This window comes from Pan troglodytes, chromosome 6, assembly GCF_028858775.2.
Source record: "Pan troglodytes isolate AG18354 chromosome 6, NHGRI_mPanTro3-v2.0_pri, whole genome shotgun sequence".
NCBI classification, from domain to species: domain Eukaryota; kingdom Metazoa; phylum Chordata; class Mammalia; order Primates; family Hominidae; genus Pan; species Pan troglodytes.
The window spans coordinates 24,761,277-24,788,425 of record NC_072404.2 but is presented as its reverse complement, the minus strand read 5'-3'; the positions used below and the strand labels follow the sequence as shown (position 1 = coordinate 24,788,425).

Below are 27,149 nucleotides of genomic sequence, written 5' to 3'. Positions count from 1 at the left end.
GGAGGAATCCAAATACATGAGGTAGTTGGATTGTCATGGGAAGATTACTGGGATATGAGATGCCGGGTGAATTGAGTTTGTGTCTGAGCTCTGCGATTTGTTAATTTTGCAACTGCTGATTTAAATACGCTTTTGTGAAGCTCTGGTTTCAGGTGTAAACCATGAACAAAATGATGTTCCTTATAAAATTAAAAAATAAAGGAGGTAAAATTGACCTGTAAATAATAAACACTATGAGACATTACTTAACACTTTAGATTTGTCCCTTTGCTGTCTAACATGCATAAAATCATGTTGCCACACAAATGCAGAGTTATGCCTTTGCTACCAGAAGGAAACAATATTTGGATGATGCTTCTCTCTAGGTAGCGGAATAATAGAGGGGTGGTTTTCATTTTCTTCTTCATAATGTTTACCTACTTGCCAGGATTCTATAATGAATTACTTTCATATTAGGAAAAAATGCTATGTTTAAACCAGAGCTGTTTATGCAAACAAATGAAACGTTTGGCCATGTTATTTTACAGATTTATAAGAAAAACAGCCAAGATTTCAATGCATCTCTAAAGGTGTTGACAAATAAAGTAGTAGCTTAGCATTTGTATAACAAATCTAAAACATTAAAAGAAAGATTTTATCCATAGGAGGGTAATCAAAAATTTTTAAAGCATCCTTTTAAAAATAAAGAATGATAATTGTTAAGTCTTCATTATTTATTGTTACCAAAAAAGAAAATTCTAAAAGAGTCTGTGTGGAATATTTAAAAAGTTGCTTCTTAAGAAGTTATAGCCTGTCCTAGAGTGTCTGGGATAAGGAGGTTGTGAGAGAGAGTTTAGAGGTGGTACATAAGATAAATGAGTCATACTTCAGAAAAGTCTTTTCTATCAAAAATGATCAGCATTCAAAGAAGAAAGATTTTAAATTAAGGAAGACATTTAAGTTTTGAAACTAATTCATACATTAATATATAGCCTTATTTACATCTGAGAATATGTGAATAATACAGTTATAGAACTCAAACTGGAGATTCTAATGGAGACCGATTTTTCCAATTTCTAACTCAAGCTGCGGCAGGATAATCTTTTCCCCCAAATCCAGGATTCAGTGTGGCTGGAATTCCAGAGACAGTCTTGTGTGGGAAATGTCTCAGAGGTCACAGACGTAAGGAATACACATGTCTCTGTGGTGGAGGATCTGTGAATTCTCCACATGTCCAACCTAGGCTTAAAGGATGTGAGTAGGCTGTCTACACTGCAACCCACTTGCTGCCAAAAATTAAGCCTCTTTGGGTGAAACAGGGCAACTTGCAGGTACAATAGAAAGCTTTCCATCAGATGCTTCTCTGCCTTTTCCTCTCTTTGAAATCATTTTATATTGACCTCTTTTTTTTGGAATAAACCACTTATAGCTGCCCACCTTCTATTGAACCATCTACACATATGCATAATTAACCAATTCTCTCTCTCTCTTTCCTTTTATTTATTTATGTATTTTTGAGACAGGGTCTCACTCTGTTGCCCAGGCTGGAGTGCAGTGGCACAGTCATAGCTAACTGCAGCCTCAACCTCCCGGGCTCAAGCCATTCTCCTGCCTCAGTATCCCGAATAGCTGAGACTACAGGCATGTGCCACCATGCTGGGCTAATTAAAAAAAAATAATTATAGATGGGGTCTTGCTATGTTGCCCAGGCTGGTTTTGAACTCCTGGGCTCAAGAGATCCTCCTGCTTTAGCCTTCCAAAATGCTGGGATTACAGGGGTACGCCACGATGTCTAGCCTCAATTCTCCCCAGTGTCTTGCAGCATAGAATTGTTAGTAGCATAGTAAGTTGGAAAATATCCTGGATTTCAAGGTAGATGTTCTGGGTTCAAGTCCCAGCTGTTTTACTTTCGAAAATTTGACTTTGAGTCAGTCAGTGTCTCTAGATTGTCAATTTTGTCTTTAAAATAGAAATGATAATCCCTTACCTGCCCTCACGGTTATGAGAATTGAAATGAGTTAATGTAAGAAAACATGATTTATAAACTGTGAAGTGTGAAACAATTGTAAAATAACCGGATTATTTATATCTGCCATTGGGACAATTTATAGTATCTCCCTTCTCATACCCCTAGCTCTCAGTAGAGGTGGCATTATCTTCATATAATCCCTGTCCCTAGGTCACTATTCTATATGTCTACATTTTTTAAAAAGATGATTTCTTTATGGAACATTTAGAAAGCTACCTGGTGAGTGATGACCATTTAATGGCTGTGTTTGGAGGAATGAGAAGCAGTGCTCTGAAAATCTGGGGGCTTCCCACTTCAGCCATCCCTAGATACATGTCTACTTCACCTTGATTAACAAAGACACAAGCTGGGGGAAGGAAAGACATGCAGGGAGCTGAAGACAGTAAGTTCAGAGATAACTATAAAATCAACCCAGCAAAGATAAATTTTAGTATAATGGTTTAACGAATTGAAAGACATAAGCTTCCCTCCAGCAAGTCAATGTCACAGTGAACATTGATAGTTTTCTGTCAATGATAATCAAAGATTTCATATCCTAAAGAAGGATCAATTCACTCCAACAGCCATAAGATAATTTACAAAAGTAAAAAAAAAAGGAAGTAATTTCACTTGAGACAAGATGTAGTGTTAAATTAAATTCTTGTATTCTCTCTTAAATCTTATTTCTTGTGGTTTTAAAAATAGCATTTGTTTAATTTATATTAACACTGTTACGTAGTAAAACATTTTCTCATTTTACTGATTTAATTTAATTCTTATTTCTTACTTCTACTCCTCTTCCTCCTGAAAGGCAAGCAATACAATGCCTGTTACATTATTTTGTTTGCAAGTGTTCTTTAAAGCTGTGTATTATTGTTTTGTGGGTATATATTTTTATTTTATGTAAATTTTATCTTTATACACACGTGCATAATTTTCTCACTCAGTACTGTATTTACTAGATCTGTCATGCACTTATATTTATCTAGTTTGAAGCTGGTAACTTCTACGTGGCATCTCCATACAGTGCATCCACCACATTTTAACTATTCATTCTCCCAGTAATGGACACTAGGCTTGACTCCAACTCTCTATTCACCATGAATAAAGCTGTCGTGAACTTCCTAGTATACGTACTCTAAAGACTTATGCTGAGAATGTCTTTGGTATACATTCCCAAGAGCAAAATTACCAGGTCATATATTTTGTGTATATAAAATGGTAATAAATTAGTATGCAGCATGGCTGCCATAGTTTATCTTCCCAAAGCAGTGAGGCTCTAAAGCCCCACATCTCCACCCATGCTAGCAATACTTAGTTTACTAATATTTTTCATTAATTCTAGAAAAAGTTGCTGAGTGTGTACTGTGTGCCCTGGTTCTGTTCTAGGCACTAGGAACATAGCAATGAACAAAATAGACAAACATCCCTGCTCTCATAGAACTCACATTCTCCATTGACCTTATATTCTAATTGAATGTTTACCATCTAATATATGTAAAACAATACCTTGTTGTTATTCAAATTTGCATTTATTTGATAACTAATCAGTTTGGACAAAGATTTGACTTTCAGTAAGCCACAAAAGCTAAAGTAAAAGACAGAGAATCAAATGACTTTCATAAGTATGTGTCATAAGTAAGTCTGTTTATCTCACTGATGACTTCTTTTTTTTTTTTTTTTCTTTTGAGACAGAGTCTCTCACTGTCACCCAGGCTGGAGTGCAATGGCAGGATCTCCGCTCACTGCAAGCTCCGCCTCCTGAGTTAACGCCATTCTCCTGCTTCAGCCTCCTGAGCAGCTGGGACTACAGGTGCCTGCCACCACACCTGGCTAATTTTTAATATTTTTAGTAGAGACAGGGTTTCACCATGTTAGCCAGGATGGTTTAGATCTGACCTCGTGATCTGCCCACCTTGGCCTCCCAAAGCGCTGGGATTACAGGCATGAGCCACTGTGCCCAGCCTGATGACTTCTTTATCTTTCCAGTATTCACAAACTGATTTTATATATAACTAATTCATATATTAGTTCGTATTTTGTGAATTTTGTTTTATGTTCTTTCATTTCCTCATTCATTTTTCTTTTTCATCTTCCCCCTCCAATGTTATACCATTTTGTATACATACTAGACATCCCATAAATACTTTTTGAAATGTTTATATACATATGTTGGAATGATTTCAATGCTCTTTAGAAGTATGATAATTTAAATCAAGAACAAAATAAGAATTTGCAACAAAAGAATAAAGATCGAGAGGAGCCAAGATGGCCAAATAGGAACAGCTCCGGTCTACAGCTCCCAGCGTGGGCAACGCAGAAGACGGGTGATTTCTGCATTTCCATCTGAGGTACCGGGTTCATCACACTAGGGAGTGCCAGACAGTGGGCGCAGGTCAGTGGGTGCGCGCTCCATGCGCGAGCCGAAGCAGGGCGAGGCATTGCCTCACTCGGGAAGCACAAGGGGTCAGGGAGTTCCCTTTCCCAGTCAAAGAAAGGGGTGACGGATGGCACCTGGAAAATCGGGTCACTCCCACCCGAACACTGCGCTTTTCCCACGGGCTTAAAAAATGGTGCATCAGGAGACTATATGCCGCAACTGGCTCGGAGGGTCCTACGTCCACGGAGTCTCGCTGATTGCTAGCACAGCAGTCTGAGATCAAACTGCAAGGCGGCAGCCAGGCTGGGGGAGGGGCGCCCGCCATTGCCCAGCCTTGCTGAGGTAAACAAAGCAGCCTGGAAGCTCGAACTGGGTGGAGCCCACCACAGCTCAAGGAGGCCTGCCTGCCTCTGTAGGCTCCACCTCTGGGGGCAGGGCACAGACAAACAAAAAGACAGCAGTAACCTCTGCAGACTTAAATGTCCCTGTCTGACAGCTTTGAAGAGAGCAGTGGTTCTCCCAGCACGCAGCTGGAGATCTGAGAACGGGCAGACTGCCTCCTCAAATGGGTCCCTGACCCCTGACCCCCGAGCAGCCTAACTGGGAGGCACCCCTCAGCAGGGGCACACTGACACCTCACATGGCCAGGTACTCAAACAGACCTGCAGCTGAGGGTCCTGTCTGTTTGTCCTAACAAACAGAAAGGACATCCACACCAAAAACCCATCTGTACATCACCATCATCAAAGACCAAAAGTAGATAAAACCACAAAGATGGGGCAAAAACAGAGCAGAAAAACTGGAAACTCTAAAACGCAGAGCACCTCTCCTCCTCCAAAGGAACGCAGTTCCTCACCAGCAATGGAACAAAGCTGGATGGAGAATGACTTTGATGAGCTGAGAGAAGAAGGCTTCAGACGATCAAATTACTCTGAGCTATGGGAGGACATTCAAACCAAAGGCAAAGAAGTTGAAAACTTTGAAAAACATTTAGAAGAATGTATAACTAGAATAACCAACACAGAGAAGTGCTTAAAGGAGCTGATGGAGCTGAAAACCAAGGCTCGAGAACTATGTGAAAAATGCAGAAGCCTCAGGAGCCGATGCGATCAACTGGAAGAAAGGGTATCAGCGATGGAAGATGAAATGAATGAAATGAAGCGAGAAGGGAAGTTTAGAGAAAAAAGAATAAAAAGAAATGAGCAAAGCCTCCAAGAAATATGGGACTATGTGAAAAGACCAAATCTACGTCTGATTGGTGTACCTGAAAGTGATGGGGAGAATGGAACCAAGTTGGAAAACACTCTGCAGGATATTATCCAGGAGAACTTCCCCAATCTAGCAAGACAGGCCAACATTCAGATTCAGGAAATACAGAGAACACCACAAAGGTGCTCCTCGAGAAGAGCAACTCCAAGACACATACTTGTCAGATTCACCAAAGTTGAAATGAAGGAAAAAATGTTAAGGGAAGCCAGAGAGAAAGGTCGGGTTACCCTCAAAGGGAAGCCCATCAGACTAACAGTAGATCTCTTGGCAGAAACTCTACAAGCCAGAAGACAGTGGGGGTCAATATTCAACATTCTTAAAGAAAAGAATTTTCAACCCAGAATTTCATATCCAGCCAAACTAAGCTTCATAAGTGAAGGAGAAATAAAATACTTTACAGACAAGCAAATGTTGAGAGATTTTGTCACCACCAGGCCTGCCCTAAAAGAGCTCCTGAAGGAAGCGCTAAACATGGAAAGGAACAACCGGTACCAGCCGCTGCAAAATCATGCCAAAATGTAAAGACCATCGAGACTAGGAAGAAACTGCATCAACTAACGAGCAAAATCACCAGCTAACATCATAATGACAGGATCAAATTCACACATAACAATATTAACTTTAAATGTAAATGGACTAAATGCTCCAATTAAAAGACACAGACTGGCAAATTGGATAAAGAGTCAAGACCCATCAGTGTGCTGTATTCAGGAAACCCATCTGATGTGCAGAGACACACAAAGGCTCAAAATAAAAGGATGGAGGAAGATCTACCAAGCAAATGGAAAACAAAAAAAGGCAGGGGTTGCAATCCTAGTCTCTGATAAAACAGACTTTAAACCAACAAAGATCAAAAGAGACAAAGAAGGCCATTACATAATGGTAAAGGGATCAATTCAACAAGAAGAGCTAACTATCCTAAATATATATGCACCCAATACAGGAGCACCCAGATTCATAAAGCAAGTCCTGAGTAACCTACAAAGAGACTTAGACTCCCACACATTAATAATGGGAGACTTTAACACCCCACTGTCAACATTAGACAGATCAATGAGACAGAAAGTAAACAAGGATACTCAGGAATTGAACTCAGCTCTGCACCAAGCGGACCTAACAGACATCTACAGAACTCTCCACCCCAAATCAACAGAATATACATTTTTTTCCGCACCACACCACACCTATTCCAAAATTGACCACTTACTGGGAAGTAAAGCTCTCCTCAGCAAATGTAAAAGAACAGAAATTATAACAAACTATCTCTCAGACCACAGTGCAATCAAACTAGAACTCAGGATTAAGAAGCTCACTCAAAACCACTCAACTACATGGAAACTGAACAACCTGCTCCTGAATGACTACTGGGTACATAAAAAAATGAAGGCAGAAATAAAGATGTTCTTTGAAACCAACGAGAACAAAGATACAACATACCCGAATCTCTCGGAAGCATTCAAAGCAGTATGTAGAGGAAAATTTACAGCACTAAATGCCCACAAGAGAAAGCAGGAAAGATCCAAAATTGACACCCTAACATCACAATTAAAAGAACTAGAAAAGCAAGAGCAAACACATTCAAAAGCTAGCAGAAGGCAAGAAATAACTAAAATCAGAGCAGAACTGAATAGAGACACAAAAAACCCTTCAAAAAATTAATGAATCCAGGAGCTGGTTTTTTGAAAGGATCAACAAAATTGATAGACCGCTAGCAAGACTAATAAAGAAGAAAAGAGAGAAGAATCAAATAGATGCAATAAAAAATGATAAAGGGGATATCGCCACCGATCCCACAGAAATACAAACTACCATCAGAGAATACTACAAACACCTCTACGCAAATAAACTAGAAAATCTAGAAGAAATGGATAAATTCCTGGACACATACACTCTCCCAAGACTAAACCAGGAAGAAGTTGAATCTCTGAATAGACCAATAACAGGAGCTGAAATTGTGGCAATAATCAATAGCTTACCAACCAAAAAGAGTCCAGGACCAGATGGATTCACAGCCGAATTCTACCAGAGGTACAAGGAGGAACTGGTACCATTCCTTCTGAAACTATTCCAATCAATAGAAAAAGAGGGAATCCTCCCTAACTCATTTTATAAGGCCAGCATTCATCCTGATACCAAAGCCGGGCAGAGACACAACCAAAAAAGAGAATTTTAGACCAATATCCTTGATGAACATTGATGCAAAAATCCTCAATAAAATACTGGCAAACCAAATCCAGCAGCACATCAAAAAGCTTATCCACCATGATCGAGTGGTCTTCATTCCTGGGATGCAAGGCTGGTTCAATATATGCAAATCAATAAATGTAATCCAGCATATAAACAGAACCAAAGACAAAAGCCACATGATAATCTCAATAGATGCAGAAAAGGCCTTTGACAAAATTCAACAACCTTCATGCTAAAAACTCTCAATAAATTAGGTATTGATGGGACGTATTCCAAATTAATAAGAGCTATCTATGACAAACCCACAGCCAATATCATACTGAATGGGCAAAAACTGGAAGCATTCCCTTTGAACACTGGCACAAGACAGGGATGCCCTCTCTCACCACTCCTATTCAACATAGTGTTGGAAGTTCTGGCCAGGGCAATTAGGCAGGAGAAGGAAATAAAGGGTATTCAATTAGGAAAAGAGGAAGTCAAATTGTCCCTGTTTGCAGATGACATGATTGTATATCTAGAAAACCCCATTGTCTCAGCCCAAAATCTCCTTAAGCTGATAAGCAACTTCAGCAAAGTCTCAGGATACAAAATCAATGTACAAAAATCACAAGCATTCTTATGCACCAACAACAGACAAACAGAGAGCCAAATCATGAGTGAACTCCCATTCACAGTTGCTTCAAAGAGAATAAAATACCTAGGAATCCAACTTACAAGGGATATGAAGGACCTCTTCAAGGAGAACTACAAACCACTGCTCAAGGAAATAAAAGAGGATACAAACAAATGGGAGAATATTCCATGCTCATGGGTAGGAAGAATCAATCTTGTGAAAATGGCCATACTACCCAAGGTAATTTACAGATTCAATGCCATCCCCATCAAGCTACCAATGACTTTCTTCACAGAATTGGAAAAAACTACTTTAAAGTTCATATGGAACCAAAAAAGAGCCCGCATCACCAAGGCAATCCTAAGCCAAAAGAACAAAGCTGGAGGCATCACACTACCTGACTTCAAACTATACTACAAGGCTACAGTAACCAAAACAGCATGGTACTGGTACCAAAACAGAGATATAGATCAATGGAACAGAAGAGAGCCCTCAGAAATAACGCCGTATATCTACAACTATCTGATCTTTGACAAACCTGAGAAAAACAAGCAATGGGGAAAGGATTCCCTATTTAATAAATGGTGCTGGGAAAACTGGCTAGCCATATGTAGAAAGCTGAAACTGGATCCCTTCCTTACACCTTATACAAAAATCAATTCAAGATGGATTAAAGACTTAAACGTTAGACCTAAAACCATAAAAACCCTAGAAGAAAACCTAGGCATTACCATTCAGGACATAGGCATGGGCAAGGACTTCATGTCTACAACACCAAAAGCAATGGCAACAAAAGACAAAATTGACAAATGGGATCTAATTAAACTAAAAAGCTTCTGCACAGCAAAAGAAACTACCATCAGAGTGAACAGGCAACCTACAAAATGGGAGAAAATTTTCACAACCTACTCATCTGACAAAGGGCTAATATCCAGAATCTACAATGAACTCAAACAAATTTACAAGAAAAAAACAAACAACCCCATCAAAAAGTGGGCGAAGGACATGAACAGACACTTCTCAAAAGAAGACATTTATGCAGCCAAAAAACTCATGAAAAAATGCTCACCATCACTGGCCATCAGAGAAATGCAAATCAAAACCACAATGAGATACCATCTCACACCAGTTAGAATGGTGATCATTAAAAAGTCAGGAAACAACAGGTGCTGGAGAGGATGTGGAGAAATAGGAACACTTTTACACTGTTGGTGGGACTGTAAACTAGTTCAACCATTGTGGAAGTCAGCGTGGCGATTCCTCAGGGATCTAGAACTAGAAATACCATTTGACCCAGCCATCCCATTACTGGGTATATACCCAAAGGACTATAAATCATGCTACTATAAAGACACATGCACACGTATGTTTATTGCGGCACTATTCACAATAGCAAAGACTTGGAACCAACCCAAATGTCCAACAATGATAGACTGGATTAAGAAAATGTGGCACATATACACCATGGAATACCATGCAGCCATAAAAAATGATGAGTTCATGTCCTTTGTATGGACATGGATGAAATTGGAAAACATCATTCTCAGTAAACTATCGCAAGAACAAAAAACCAAACACCGCATATTCTCACTCATAGGTGGGAATTGAACAATGAGAACACATGGACACAGGAGGGGGAACATCACACTCTGGGGCCTGTTGTGGGGTTGTGGGGGTAGGGATAGCATTGGGAGATATACCTTATGCTAGACGACAAGTTAGTGGGTGCAGCGCACCAGCATGGCACATGTATACATATGTAACTAACCTGCACATTGTGCACATGTACCCTAAAACTTAAAGTATAATAATAAATAAATAAATATATAAAAAGAAAAAGAATTTAAAAAAAATAAAGATCCATAAAGTATAATAATAATAAATAAATAAATATATAAAAAGAAAAAGAATTAAAAAAAAATAAAGATCCAGAAATATTCTCAGTACAGACTTCCTGTGTAACAATTCTACACCTAAATGTGTGATTGGGAATATATTCCCTCATATCACAAGGCTGTGCAGAAATAAAAGCTCAACAAAAGCAAACATATTTATACACACACACACACAAACTCACACCTACCATAACAATACAACTGGCAGCAAGTTTTTGTGGGGAATTGACATAGATTTTCTAACAGTACCATTACTCAACCCTAGTTTGCCTTATTGCTTCCTTTTCTCCATGTTCGCCTCTTAATTCTACAATACATAGTCACCTTCAACCAACGTCTTCCTTTTTTCTCTCTCAGCTAATGGCATTATCATCCAGACTATTAATTTGGACTTCTTTCTCTTCCCTTTCATTGATATTTCATGAATTGCCAACTACTCACTATTTCTCAACAATTTATCTACACTAGGTTTTCTTCCTCTCCATTTCCTCTACCATGATTAATTGGCTTCTTTACCACATTTACCATAAGGGTTTCTTGGCTGTACCTTTAGTAGTATGCTGGCCCCTCCTCCATGACACTCTCTGTTCAATGTATAGACCTAAGTTATCTCTCTCTCTCTCTGTGAAAGCTTAATACTGAAAACAGGATATAACTCAAATTCCAATGGTAATATTTTAATTCCCTTCCATTAAATTTTGTGCCATGATCCCTTTCTACCCAGCCAGCTTACTCAACTCTGTGGCACCCCAACTGCCCCGAGAGTCCTTTCCTTTCCCAAAGTTTGCACTCATATACTCTCTGAACTTTTGCTCATCTTTTACTAACAAAATGGATCTTGAGTACCTAATTTGTGTCAGGTAATATACTGCTATTAAAAAAATAATGCTAAGACAAAGGGATGCAGATTCTATTCATAAGGAGCTTACAGGAGAAAACATAAAGGAATCAAATAAGCACAGAAATGTATCTAATTTTCAATTATGTCCTGTGGAATAATGCAGAAGTGTAAGGGAGACATGAGAAAGTATGGAGGACCTGATCTAATTTGGGGGTTAGTGGTCGGTGAATATTTTTCAAGAAGAAGAAGTGATATTTGATCTGAAATCTACAGGATATGATGAAAAGAATGGGAAGGCCAATAAAGGGTTGGTGGAAGAAGGTAGAGGACAGGATAAACATTCCAAACAGAAGAGAAGGCATGTGCCACGGAAGCCCTGATGTGGACACGAGTATGGCTTTTTGGAGGAAAACTGAATCCACAATGAAATATCACTCCACACCCACAATAAAAGGCTAAAATTATAAAGACTGATTTTACCAAGTGTAGGTGAGGCTATGATGCAATTGGAACTGTCATTCGTTGCTAGTGGGAATGAAAAATGGTACAGCCACTTTGGAAAACAGTTTGGAAGATTTTTATGAAGTAAAACATATGACTTCCCTACAACCCAGCAATTCTACTTTTAGCTATCTTAGCTATCTATCCAAAAAAACTGAGTGCTGTGACCACAAAAAGAAAACTTGTATGAAAATTTCATAGAGATTTAGATTCCTCAAGAAATTAAAAATAAAATTTCCATATGATCCAGAAATATCACTTCTGGGTATATATCATCCAAAAAAAACTGAAAATAGGAAGTTAAAGAGTTATTTGCACATCCATGTTCACCGCAGCATTCATTCACAATAGTCAAGACGTGGAAGCAATCCAAGAGTCTATCAATGGATGAGTGGATAAAGAAAATGTGGCATATACATGCAATGGAATATTATTCAGCCTTAAAAAAGAAGGAAATGTTTTCATATGTTACCACATGGAAAACCTTAAGGACATTACACTAAGTGAAGTAAGCCAGTAGAAAAAGACAAAAGTTGCATGGTTCCAATTATATGAAGTATCTAAAGTAGTCAAACTCTGAAACAGAAAGCAGAATGATGGTTGATAGGGGCTGCAAGGATGAGGGGGGAAGACGAAGGAGCTGGTCAATGGCTACAAGGTTTCCATTTTGCAAGATCAAGTTCCAGAAACCTGTTGCACAACAATACACATATAAACACTGCTGTACTGAACACTTAACATGGTTAAGACGGTAAGTTTTACATGTGTTTTTAAACCACAATAATAATTAATTGATCAGCTTTATTCATAATAGCCCTCAAAGTGTAAGCAAGCCAAACATCCATCGGTAGGTATACGGATAAACAAATTAGGGTGTATTAATACACTGGAGTAATGTACAATAATAAAAATGAAGTAACTCCTGATTGTCAATGGCATAAATAGATCTCAAAAACATGCTTAATGAGGTGAAATAAGTCAGATTAAGAAATACAGCACACATGCATGATTCCATTTAAATGAAATTCAAGAGCAGGCAAACATAATTGACGGTGTTAAAAGTAAAACGGTAGTTACCTCTGGAGGGAGTGGCACCGACTGGGAAGTGGCAGAAGCAAACTTTTTGGAGGTAATAAAAATGTTCTTGAACTTGTTCTCGGTGGTGTTTATATGAGGGTGGCATTGGTAAAAATCTTAGAACGTGTGCATGTTATTATATGTAAGATATACTTCCATTAAAAATTAATTAAGGTCATTGTTGGAAACCACATCAGAAAAGAAAGAGGAAGAATGTTAGAAGTAAGGCAGGAATTATAGGTATGAGTCTACTAATACAGACCTTATGGAGCCTATTGAAGATGATGATCTTTATGTTAATGGAAATGGAAAAGTATTGGAGGGTTTCAAGCAGAGGCATGACCAGATACGCTTTCCAGTTGTTTTGTTTTGTTTTTGATTGAGGTGTATAAAATGGATTAGAAAGAAGGTAAAACTGGATATGAAAACCAGTAAGGAAACTACTGTAAAAGTTTGGATGAGAGATGATGATACTTTGGACTGAGTGTCAGCAGTAGAAGTTAAAAATATATGTATTGTCTCAAGTTATTGTCTTGTAAAGTAAGGGCTTCTTAAATTGTCTTGTCAAAGTAAAGACATCTTGAATGCCTTTTGTCCTATTTACTGTGTGAAATCTACACATTCTTCCACCCTGATTCACTTCTCCCTGGTTCTGTGATTTGCTCCCCAGTCTTTGACCTATAAGGTGTTTTGTTTTGCTTTTTTTTCATTTTGCAGGACCCTATTTCAATCTTATCAAAGACTTGCCATTTATTATAGTTGATTGTTCATGTTTGTTTCTGTGGTAGGAAGAATAATAGTCCCCAAAGCTATCCATGTCCTAATCCTTGGAACGTGTGAATATGTTACCTTACATGGCAAAAGTGATTTTGTAGTTGTGATTAAAGTTAGGATTGATAAGGTGGAGAAATTAATCCTCAATTATCCTGGTGAGTCTAATCTAATTATATGAGCCCTTAATAGCAGAAACCCTTTCTCAGCTGAAGGCAGAGAGAGATATGATGACTGAAGAAAGGTCAGATAGATGTGAAGTTGCTGGCTTTAAAGATGGAAGAAGGGGTCATGAGCCAAGGAATGCAGGCAACCTCCAGAAGATGGAAAAGGCAAGGAAACCAATTTTTCCCCAGAGCCTCCACAAATGAAGGCAGCCTTGCCAATACATTGCTTTTAGCTCAGTGAGACCTGGGTTAGTTAGACTTCTGACTGACAAACTTTGTGTGTTTTAAGCCATTAAATTTGCAGTATTCTACTGCTGTAAAAAAGTATGTGAACGTTTTGAGGAGTACAAGGCAGCTTTGTGATCCTGGCCCCTAACACTTTATCTGGCTCCTAGAAATAATCAGAAAGTGTTGAAAGAGTGAATGAACTTGATATTTTCACATGTTCTTCTTCCTCATTCTGCTGGTTGGAGGATAGTCCTGATTGATTTAACCTATGAACAGCTAAAGGTATAGATGCCCAAGTATAGGCTCTATATTCTTATATTATAGATTACTGAATGATGGCCAATATATTAAAAGAAGAAACAGGCCAGGCACGGTGGCTCACACCTGTAATTCCAGCACTTTGGGAGGCAGAAGTGGGCTGATCATGAGGTCAGGAGATTGAGACCATCTGACTAACACAGTAAAACCCCGTCTCTACTAAAAATACAAAAAAAATTAGCTGGCCATGGTGGCACGTGCCTGTAGTCCCAGCTACTCGAGAGGCTGAGGCAAGAGAATTGCTTGAACCCGGGAGGTGGAGGTTGCAGTGAGCTGAGATCACACCACTGCATTCTAGCCTCGGTGACAGAGTGAGACTCCATCTCAAAAAAAAAAAGAAGAAGGAGACGGAGGAGATGGAGGAGAAGGAAGAAGGAAGAAAAGAAGAAAAGGAAGATGGAGAAGGAGAAGAAAGAAGAAGGAAGAAAAGAAGAAAAGGAAGATGGAGAAGGAGAAGAAGAAGAAGGAAGAAGAAAGAAGAAGAGGAAGATGGAGAAGGAGAAGAAGAAGAAGGAAGAAGAAAGAAGAAGAGGAAGAAGAAAAGAAGAAGAAAGAAGAAGAGGAGGAAGAGGAAGAAGAAGAGGAAGAAGAAGAAAGAAGAAGAAGAAGAGGAAGAGGAAGAAGAGGAAGAAGAAGGAAGAAGAAGAAGAAGGAAGAAGAAGAAGAAGAAGAAGGAAGAAGAACAAGAAGAACAAGAACAAGAAGAACAAGAAAAAGTGTAACAAATTGAGGAAGAAGAAAAGTGATAGAAAAATAATAAAAATCAACCGTTATCAAGTTTTATCAAGTATTTACTACATGCCAGGTATTGTTTTAAGTTCTTGTGATGTGTTGTTTCATTTGATTCTCACAACTCTATGACATTTTTCTCTCATTTTAAAGATGAGGAAAATTAAACGCAGAGAGATTAAGTAACTTGCCCTTGAGCAAACAACTGTGAAGTGTGGAGACTCTAGAGGCAAGCTCTACTCTTCCTCTGTAGTGGTAAGAGGATAGGATTGAAGGAGTGATGAAAAAGATGAGATGGGAAGCTAAATTATGCATCTTATTTTATATACGTTTCTATTCAATTTTGTTTCTTTTTTCAAAGTAAACACTGTTTTGTAAATAATACAGAACTGAACCCCAAAATACATAATTGGGCATTGGAGGATTAGAACATCCCTAATGTTCTAAGTCAGACTTCACATGCACCTCAAGACCACATGTTAGACACGTTGGGAAAATAGAGATAAAATGATGGCCCTAGGAAGAGGAGGAAAGATAAGTGAAGAGGGGGCAGATTTTTCTTTTTACCAGGAGCTTCCAAATCTCACCTCAATTTTCAGCTAAGGCTTTGTTGACACTGGAGGAAAATTAAAAACAAAATTTATATTGAAAAATTTGCCTGCTAATATAGTTTGGATAAATGTTCCTGCCCAAATCTCATTTTGAAATATAATCCCCAGTGTGGGAGGTGGGGCCTCATGAGAGGTGTTTGGATCATGGAGGCAGATCCCTCATGAATGGCTTGCACCATCTCCATGGTGATAAGTAAGCTCTTGCTCTGAGCCCACATGGGATCTGGCTGTTAAAAAGTGTGTGGCATCTTCCCCTCCACTCTCTCTCTTGTTTGCTTCTGCTTTTGCCATGTGATGTACCCGCTCCCCAATCACCTTCCTCCATGATTTTAAGCTTCCTGAGGCCTCTGGAGAAGCCAAGCAGATGCCAGGAACTTGCTTCCTGAAAGGCCTGTGGAACTGTGAGCTAATTAAATCTCTTTTCTTTATAAATTACCCATTCTCAGCTATTTATATAATAGCAGTGCAAGAACAGCCTAACGCACATACTTAGTTATCTAAGTTGTCTAAATAAGTTCTTAGTTACCTAAACAAGTACTTAACATAAGGGTATCATAGAATAAAATAAGAGGGGTGAATAATTTGTGCAACATTTAGCTTCTAGAAGCCTTTGGAGACACAATCCCATTGGGATGGGCTATTTGAGGAAAATCATGTTTCTAAGTACATTAGATATGAATGTATATTTAATAATGGTCTATATTTCTATATAAATCTTAAGATTCAGGAAAATGGGGTTTTTGATGTCATTGGAACTATTGATAAGCCATTCAAAGCTCAGGTAGATGATACTTGGATTTAGCTGATTATTACACTGTTATATTCACAAACTAGATAGTTACTCAAAAAACAAAGTGGTCAGACTTTGAATAATATGTTTTCTCATGTTTCTATATTATCTAATGACATGAAACCATCACGTTCATGAGAAAGGTTGCCAAAAGTTGAAAGTTAAATGATTAAAGAGACAACTATTCTGGATTTTGTTAAAAAAAAAATGTAACACGATTTACAGGTCAAAATGACAACTGCAAATCTAACTTTCAAGTTTGTTTGGTTTTTGTGTTAGTTTAAAAAAACACACACACACACACAAAGTCACCAAGTTAGGCATTCTAGAGTGCAAATGTGCTCCTAAAAACCTAATATTTGATCATCTTGAAGTCTTGATTGCCTTTCCAAATCTTTTCTTGATCTTCAGCAGAGCCTGAACTGATATCCAAGAGTAAACCTGAGTACTGCACTGACCTTTCCAAAGTAGAAGCATTTTGAAACAGATAGTCAACAAATGCAAACTACAATTGTTTAAAGGTACACATTCCTAGCAAACAATAAGAAAACTTCTTGCTTCTAAGTAGTATGCTATATGTGACCAGGCCTATATATTTAATTTTCTTTGACTATATAACTTGGATCCCTTCAAGATTTTTTGTATTGTTTGGTTTTGTTGACCCATCAATCATTTTTTTGATCAAGTCTTTTGCCCCCAGAAAATTATGTGTTATGTTTGAAAATTAACTATCCCCAAAAGGAATTCCCACATATCAGCCTTTTCCTAGTAATTTATTCTTCAAGGCCCATCAATGTAGTTATAAAAATGAAATGACTATCTGCACTGTGTTGTCATCCCCTCCCCCATCCAAGAAAAACGAACAAAAAAATACTTACAATGGTTCTTAGCCAGGAGCATTTTATCCCTTATTCACTAGTGGTAAATGAGTCAGATATGAGTTGGCCAGGAAAAGAGCTGCTTTACCCAAAATCTTAGTATGAAATGAGTCATCTCACTCCAAACACCAATATGTTCTCCAAAATAACTGGCAAGAATTTCCTATAAAAGGAATCTTGCCTTCACTCTTTTCCATCCATTTAGCTCTCTGATTTTTCTAATTTTTCAATTTCCTGTGTGCTTATAATATTGCATTCATAAGAAAAGCCCAGAATCGTTTCCGCCACTTTATCTCATTTTGAAAGTCATCTTTCCTGTTTGAGTAGGGGGACAATACTGATAGTATTCCCCTGAAAAGAGTAAATGCTCTGTGGCTTTTCAGAGCATTCTCTCTCTCTCTTTCTGTGTGTGGGTGTGTGTGTGTCTGTCTGTCTGTCTGTCTGTCTCTGAGGAAATTCATGCATGGTTCAATTGAAATGCAAGAGCCAGTTCTAGAAGAATTTTTCTTTTCCTCTGCTGAAAAAGGGAGTTCAGTTCAAAGCCATCAAAAATATTTCAAGCAAAACTATTTTTCTTCCCACAAGAAAAATCAATCACAATAGATATAATCTGTCTAAAAGTGATAAACGAACATGAAACCAGGCTACACACTTTGACTCTGCTTTCCTGCACATCAGAACATTCACATTCTCTCTCTGCCATCAGATGAAGCTTAAAATAAAAATCACTGTGGACTGAAGCCAAGGTTAAATCTCTACAGACTACCATGAGTCAAGCACACTATTTACCTGAGGATAAACAACTTTGCCTACAGGGCCAATTCCTGCCAAACTGCTGAGATTTTTATATTACTTGAGGCTCATAACATCACTTATTATTGTTAATTATTCTAAGCTCTGCAATTTAACGGGCAAAAATATTTACAATTCATTTCATTCAGGTTGGAATTTAGCTTCGTTTTTCTATATTAAATTAATTCTAAAGAATAGCTATGCTCCTTTTATATCCAACACTAACAGATGTTAGTTTCCTCAGTTTTATGGCCCTCAGATGACAGACAACTAACTGTTTTTGGCCTTGGGAATAATTGCAACACCTTTGGATTATGAACTTGGTTCAGTTCTTAGCTGGGAACGGCAGGGGGTTAGTTCATATTATCAAAGATGTAAAGTAAGTTTTCCCTTATGCTCTAGATATTCATATAAAGATATCTTCCAATAGAGTAATATACAACTTTTCCCCCTTATTGCTAATCTGCTGTTTAAGTGGTTATGGTAAGAGAAAATAATTGCATAAAAATAAAATCTCTTATTCATTTTATCTCTGTTCTTGGCCAAAACAAGATGTTAAATCCATTAAACTCTGAGTATCCAGTAAAAGCAAGAAAGTAGAACTGTTCGTATTTGTGCATTCTTGGGAAAATTGCCAACCTGTGCACTAGTAGCAGGATCTGCGTAATTAATGGTGATGTTATTGACGGAGGGAGTCTGATTTCCTTCTCAGGAGCAATTTAAGAGTGCAAGCTGGCAGAGCTTTAGTAAAGCCTCACCTGATTTGTTTTTAAATTGAGGAAATGTGACCTTGAAGTCAGCCATAGAAATCACCAATATTTATGTACATTTATGGTGGCTTTGGTAGACTTCAAAGAAATTCTGAATGTACCATTTTCTGTAGAACTGAATGATGAACACCAAATGCACAAACTGACAAACATTCCTTAAAAAGAGAACAAGTGAATCAAATCTTAGTTTAACTGTATTTTTTCTCCAGAAATCTATATTCATAAGAAGATGCATTAAAACCAATTCTGTCTTATCCCAAAATAAAATAAAATCAGCCCCAAGTTCACACAGTCCTTTACACACAGTCTCTTGTCTCCTTTGCAGGCAACTTCCCCCTTTATCCAGTTGTTGGACCTCAAGGACAGCCACGTAAGGAGTGTGTATGTATTTTGGCTATCCAACGGTCTAGCATTATTTCCATCTTCTACTCTCCTCTTTCTCTTTGTTATATCAGCAATTTCAAAATGATTAGAGAAAGAAAAAGAACATCTGGAAAAACAGAGATAACTAGGAAAAGGAGTTAAGCCCACAAGCAGCTCTTTCCATAACGATCTGCACTCAATTATCTGATAAGGCGTGATTTTTCTCACCATCTATCTCATCCCCTCTATTTCTCTGTGAACTGCAACCACATGCTCCAGCTCTGCATTTCGCATAAAGAATGAAGCAATGAATTCTCGATAGCCTAAAGCATGTGCTGTGGCATCTGTGGCTTTGGAGAGGACAGGTGGTGGAAGTGGAGGAGACAGGTGAAGGAAAGCCAGGAGGAAGATTCACAAATATCAGCGATGAGCCTGGATATGACTGACCCGGATTATTCCCGCACGTTGGATTCATACCTGCTGTCTTCCTGAGCAAAGGGCTGTTCCACATCCACTGTTAGGGAGGCCAGGGCAGAAACGGTCTCTGTCTCCTCTTGCAACTGAGCACCAGCCAGAGCACAGCCCCTTGGCACAGCCACCATCCTTACTGACTTCCAATACTTGCCTAGGAAAAACATCCATCATACTTCATAAGAATTGTAATTACAGCAGTAATAATCAGAATACTCACATACGTCCAACTCAGAGCATTTGTTAAGTTAAAATTCCCCATGTTATACACAGTTGTAATTTGGTTTCTTAACGGTTATGATTGGGTCTTTTTCTCAATCTAAGAATGCCAAGTTGTGAAGTGCCCATATTCCCAAGCTGAGTCTCCCCCTTGCTTACACAGCAATACAGTGAGGAATAATCCATGGCCTACTGAACTCACCCTCAGACTGACAGCTGTCTCTGCAACTAAGTAAGCAAACTCCGGGCTTCACGCTCCCTGGGAAACCCACAAGAGACCAGGAGGCAGCACTCTTACAGAGAAAATGAATGGAATCGTACTGTTAAACATTGCTACTTGAATCATTAACTTTAAGAAAATGAAGTTGGAATATTAAAGAAAAAGAAAAGCCCAGAAATGCCAGCATGAATTGAATGGCAACTTTGCCAGAACAATCAGGTTTGTTAGTCCTGGATGTTCTTTCTTTCTCAACCTCAGGGTGTGTACTAGAACAATAATTGACTTAAAACTTTAATATATGTACTGGCTGATGTTGGAGCCCATCCATATGTCATACTGATGTTTCTTTTTTTGAGGCAGGAAAGGAGAAAGAGAGGAAAATAGAAGGTCATTTCATGAGAACATGCCAATGGGATAAATATGAAAGAGCATAGTTAATGGCTTTCTTGCAGTCCTTAGGCTATTTTTTTGTGAAATGATGAGTAGCCCCAAATCAAAGCAAGAGAATCTCCCTAGGTGCTGACATGACTCACCAGGTTAGTACTATCTCTGCAGCCTGACTAGTTGGCAAGAACCTTGGTATGCAGTGTTTGCTTACTTCTTGGAAAAAAAAGCCTTGTTTGAGTGGAAAAGGCAAATGGATGAACGCTGGATTGGGCAGTAAGATAACAGGGTTCTGGACCCAGCACTGCCATCCCAATGACATTAGTGAGGCTTCTCAGGACTTTATTTCTGTCTCTGAAATAGGGAGATGCCTCAAATCTCTTGCAGCTCTAACATTTTATGAGTGGCCTTTACTTCTTACTGTTTCATAGAGGAACAGATGTCACATTAGGAGAGGATACTAAGTCTCCCCATCTGTTCCCCATGCCAACAAGACCATCTGACATAGGTGTCCATTACTATTTAACTTGCTGTGATCCCTTATTCTGACCAAAGTCTGAGAATCATAAAGTTTTTAATTTGAACCAAACAATAACAATTCTGTCAATGAATCCAAAAACTAACATTTTGTAGAAGCTAAGGCTTTTCCACATGTCGAGGACACAAAGATGCTTCCCTAACACCAAGAAATGCATGGTCCAGTTGAGACAGCCCTGTTAGTTAAGAATTACAATTCTGTGTGTAAAATGCCCACAGTGACCTTGAACGGGAATAAGTAGAACACGTATTTAAGATGATGGGAAAGTATGGGAAGACTTGCCAGGAAAAATAACACTTGACTGAGTATTTGAAAGATCATTAGAAATTAGAGTGCAAATGTGCTCCTAAAAACCTAATAGTTGATCATCCTGATGTCTTGATTGCCTTTCCAAATCTTTTCTTGATCTTCAGCAGAGTGAGGTCATGGGATATCCCTGGAAGGGGAAACAGCACATACAAATATACAGAGACTGGAGTCTCTGTGTTTTACTGGGTGACCGTCAACTGCTGGGAATGACTAGAACATAGGAAGAGTCTGGAGTGGGATGGTTTAGACTGCTATGGTAGGCAAGGGCTAATTAATACACACTCTTGAATGACACTCCGATGATCCTGGACTTCAACCTGAGGATGATCAGGGGGCATTTTAGGCAGACAAGGTATAGAATCAGGCTTATGTTTTTAAAAGATCCCTTTGGAGAGATTATGGGTGATGGATTGGAAGGTGATAACAGTGGGGGCAGGAAGACCAATTTCACATCTTGGCAAAAGTCCAAGTGGGAAACCATGATGTCTAATCCAAAAGGAAGTAACAGAATCGAAACGAGAAGACACTAAGAGAGATTTGGGAGGTTGAAAATGTATCTTTGGCCTACCCTACATCTCTCAACTTTGAAAGTTATTTCTGAATTGACAGTTCCTTTCCCAGGGCCTAGTTTCACTAGATCACAATGCCAAATACTATCCAGCTCTAATATTTCATGATTGGCCTTTCTTTATCTTACTGTTTCACGAAGGAACAGATGTCACATTAGGGGAGGAAATTCAGTCTCACCACCCACTTTCCATGTCAACAAGACCTGTTGACATAGGTGTCCGCTACTATTAAACTTACTTTCAAGTTAATGTTATTGTAGTATTACCCAAGTTGAAAATTCCATATACCATCTATAAGTACATATATTGTAATGAGTTACATAAAATATTATTATTAAACATTATTTTAGCAGATGACATTTACAAAGCTAGTGATGCCTTATGACATCCTTTTCTTGTTTTCTATGGTGGCTAACATGGGGACTCTGACAAACACACTACATGTGGCTAGTGGCTTATGGGTCAAATTATAAAGACTAGAGGAAAGACAAACTAGCATTATTGAGAACTAAATATGTGCCAAGACTGTGCTAGGTGTTTCTACATTTATAATTTGTAATTTTATTTAACCCTGGTGACAACTATTTAGGCAATGTCAGGTAGTGTTTTTGAAGATCACATGGCTAGTAGGGAGAGGAGCTAAAATCCTTACTCAGCACTAATTTTAAATTGCCTCTTCCTCTGCACTCTGCTGTCCTCCACCCACCTTCCAGTAGACATAAAAATACCAAAAAGCTGAATTATAAAATTCTCAGCTTAAAAGAATTATGCCTATTGCAAATTACTTACTAAAGAAATAAATAATCTTTGGAAATGATACGTTACCCTTGTACTTTAGATATGTGATCCAGTTGACCCACATTTTATTGACTTTATGGTTTATTTGGACAGTGTGAGACAATCATGTTGAAACTAGTTCACTCTACTCTTAATTTCTCATAAAATTGCACTGTTGCAAGTACCTTTTACCAGGTAAATTATTGAGGCTATCATAAAACTGGAGACAGGGCTAATTGAAGAGTATGAATAAGAACCTCATCAAAGGCCGAGTGTGGTGGCTCATGCCTGTAATCCCAGCACTTTGGGAGGCTGAGGGGGGTGGATCACTTGAGGTCAGGAATTTGAGACCAGCCTGGCCAACATGGTGAAACCCCATCTCTACTAAAAATACAAAAAATATCCAGGCGTGGTGGTGTATGCCTACAATCCTGGCTACTTGGGAGGCTGAGGCAGGAAAATCCTTTGAACCCGGGAGGCCGAGCTTGCAGTGAGCTAAGATTGTGCCACTGCACTCCAGACTGGGTGACAGGGCAAGACTCCATCTCACAAAAAAAAAAAAAAAAAAAAAGAAGCAGCAGCTCATCGAAAATTGAGCTAACTAAAAGTATTTCCAGATTGGAGATTCCCACACTAATCCAGGAGAAGTCACTGGATCACAATGGAGCACAATTTCCACATTTATAAATAATGGTGGTAGGCTTAATGATATGAAAGTTTTATTCCTGCTCTCATCCTCACTTATTGTGGTCCTTCTGATTTCATGTTACATATCAATCTCGGATGTTACAATAAATTTGCTATGGCAGAAAACCTTTTCTATGAGCCTATGAACTCTTGAAGAGGTCAGCAAACATTCTTTGCACATAATATGCACATCTAGAATAAGCAAGGGCTTTAATTATCAAGCATTGGGTCTTATTTCTCAACAGGAGAGGTCTAGGCCACAAACAAACATCTTTACTTCCATAACACAATCAGGACAGAAGGTATGCATGGTTAATAGCAATCTTTAAGAAGAATGACTGACAATGATCCTTTAAATTTTGGCCCATATGTATGTCAGTACTAGGAAGGATTTAAAATAGTTGAGACCTTTTTGGATAAAATTGAATGTGTATAAAATATCCTGCTAAGTTAAGATTAAATATTAGAAGTTTGGCTTTTATCCACATGTATGAGTTTCCTGACTCAGAAATAACCCAAAACTTTAAATTCTATTTGGCCTCTGGCAAAGTCTATAAAAACAAGGGAAATATTCTACATCAATAATGCATTTATAGACTACTATCTCTATTCATAGAGGAGAATAATTGAAATGGAAGTGGGTACAGCACCGTCTGTGCAATATGCAGACAATTCAAACCCCATAATTTATGGGTTATATTTTCATGTGATGTGTAGGGTCTTTTCTTCCATTACAGAAACAGATGTGCAAGAAAGTCATATCTATTGGCATAGGAATAATATCACCATTATCACATACGAGAAATGAACCAAGGTTGACTGCTAGGGTTTTCAGGAGCTGTTATTCATAAAGTCAAATATTAGTAATGAGCCACAACTGGGTTGCTCTCCTATGGCTATGCAACTGGCAAAAGAGAAGAGTTTTCCATTAAAATTGGACATGCACACTCCCTCTTCAGTCATATCCTCTATCCTTATTCATTTTTCCCACTATGTAAATCTTCCCACTTTTCAGGACTTTTTAAGGACTATCCAGCCTTCACCATTCTGTGTTTTTGTTTTTTCTGGCAAAAGTAACACAAATAATGAATCTACAATAAAGATAAAAAGTAGAGAATGGAATGTAGAGAGTCAAGAGTTAGAGGTGAGGGCCATAGATGGGGTTTCACTAGGTTACACAAGACCCAGGAGAGGGCATCCTGCAGGTACTCCGTAAACAGACTTCAGTATAAACCAGATTGTTCTTGGAAATGGACAATTTGGAAAAATAGGCAGTTGTTGACTCATGAAAATCTGTGTTACACAAGTCACCTATCTACCAAAAGTTTTCTCAATTCAAATCCCTTTGCTACTTTGAAAACTTCCTGACCCCAGAAATCCCTCATTCCATCATCATTTTGGAGCCTTAGAGCTGTCACTCCTTCTCAAATTTGCTTTTTTTTTACCTTCTTTCCATTTGAATGATGTTGCCTTTCAGCTTTACACACCGGGTTCTCATAGGAAAAGAAGCTGCTGCTAATCTTAACCTCTTGCTATCTCCTTCAACCACAGAAATTATTAACACCTGGGGCTTACAAGGAGCCTAGGTCTATGGATTTTCTAAAACTTCTTAATACGTTTTTAAGATAAATTTTTTAGCTAAATAGACAACTTTGGCATGATCCAAAACACTGTTTAAATGCAAAAATAAAGCCACATTGAAAATTGGTGCATAAATTGAGTGACCAGGTAATTTTTCATATAAATTGGGGCTATTTTGAGGCTAAATGGGGATAAAAATAAAAATTATATGTTTTGGAAATATTTGTTGGCCAAGAAATTATTTTTATCAGTTGGCCTATAAAATAATCCTATTCAAAATTTATTGTTACAACCAAAATTCATTTCAAAAAATAAAAATTGCATAATTCATGTTTGTCAAAGCATGGCTACCAGCTTCTTCTTTATATTGATTATCTGAACCTTAGAAAATAACACAAGCAGAATTATTATTCCTGCTGAATATCACATATGTTAATCAGTTTTGTAGCTCTATCACTCACTGATACAATATACTGATATTCTTATGAAAAATGTATTTTTTGTTTCAATGGGGTCTAAATACTTTAGGCTTTTTGATAGAATTGCCTATAATCTTGAAAACTTAATTGTATGGTTAATAAGTTTGAAATTTTTAGCATCTTTAATTTATCCTTCTCAAGATACTGCAATATTTTTCATTGAGAAATAGTCTCTACAACTATGGTGCTACCTGGTAAGCTCAGAACAATTTCTGCTAAAAGCAGAATATCTTCACTTTTAATTTTTAAAATACTGAAATGAGTAACTATTTTATTCCAAATGTCTCATGGTTACTGTCTTTTATCTCCTTTCAGCATACTCCACTTTGGCAAACATTTTATGTAACACAAATAAGTTAAATGTCAAAAAGTTTTCGTTGTTTTTGACTCTTCAAAATTTTACCAAATTCAGATGCTGCTGTCTTCAACTTCACTAATTTTCTTCTTCTGTACTGCATAATGTGCCATTAATCCATCCAAAGTGCAGACTTTTAAAAATATCAAATGCTGTATTTTTTTCCTCTAAAATGTCAATTTGCATGGTTTTTATCTTTTTAATTTATCTCTTTATTATGTTTACATTTTCCTCTTCATATTGGAAGTACATTTTTAACATTCTGAGTCAGTTTCTGTTTATTGATTTGCCTTGTGATCCCTTTCCTACATTTTTGCATGCCTAGTAATTTTCATTTGGATGCTTGACATTGGTAATTTGAACATTTTTTGGCTATTGGATTTTGTCATATTATTTGACAGAGTACTGGACTTTGTTTTAGCATGAAGTTAAGTTACTCACAATTAGCAAAATACTTTTGAGGCTCACTTGTACACTGTGTTAGGATGGCTAAAATGTAGCCTTTAATGTAAGGCTAATTTAGTCCTATAACTAAGATGATACCATTTTGATGTCTCTGTTTGATGCCTTGTGTATTATAAGATCTCTCCACTCCGGCTAATGCAAACTATTCCCAGTTCTGTGAACTCCTTGAATTGTTTAACCTGCTACTTTTCGTTGGTTATTTCCTCAGCTTTATGGAGTTTCACCTCATATATGTAAAGAAAATTATTCAAATGAAACATTAAGGAAACTCCTGTACATGCAGCACTCAGCACTCTGTGCACGCGCACACGTGTGTGTGTGTGTGTGTGTGGCAATTTCATCTCCAATATTTTGCCTCACAAATTCTAGCCACTTTATCCTCCTTTATTTAGAGGATAAAGTGATTCTTTTTTTTTTTTTTTTTTTTTTTTTTTTTTTTTGAGAGGGAGGCTCGCTCTGTCGTCCAGGCTGGAGTGCAATGGCGAGATCTCGGCTCACTGCAAGCTCCGCCTCCCGGATTCACACCATTCTCCTGGCTCAGCCTCCTGAGTAGCTGGGACTACAGGCGCCCGCCAACACGCCCAGCTAATTTTTTGTATGTTTAGTAGAGACGGGGTTTCACCCTGTTAGCCAGGATGGTATCTATCTCCTGACCTCGTGATCCGCCCGCCTCGGCCTCCCAAAGTGCTGGGATTACAGGCATGAGCCACTGCGCCCAGGGATAAAGTGATTCTGTAACTTTGATGGCTTTATTCTCAACTCAGTAATACCACTGGACCCTATTTGGGTTCTTCTTCTCTATGCTGCAGCCTGGAAACTTCCTCTAGTCAGTTACCCTGGAATCTGCGGTACTCATTTTGTTTCTTCATTGCCTGCAGGCCAATGTCTGAAAGAAAGACAGTGTTCCATATATGTATGGAACATTAGA

At 38.1% G+C, this 27,149-nt stretch overlaps 1 protein-coding gene across 29 annotated transcripts in view; it reads right to left on the bottom strand.

Moving 5' to 3' along the window:
- Positions 1-27,149, bottom strand: part of HDAC9 (histone deacetylase 9) — a 911,712-nt gene that overhangs the window by 7,131 nt on the left and 877,432 nt on the right. For all 29 annotated transcript variants that reach the window (XM_016957129.4, XM_063814075.1, XM_054687406.2 and 26 more), the window contains one exon: positions 19,645-19,792. In XM_016957129.4, the coding sequence (XP_016812618.1) occupies positions 19,645-19,792 (148 nt within the window). The remainder of the gene's footprint in view (positions 1-19,644; positions 19,793-27,149) is intronic.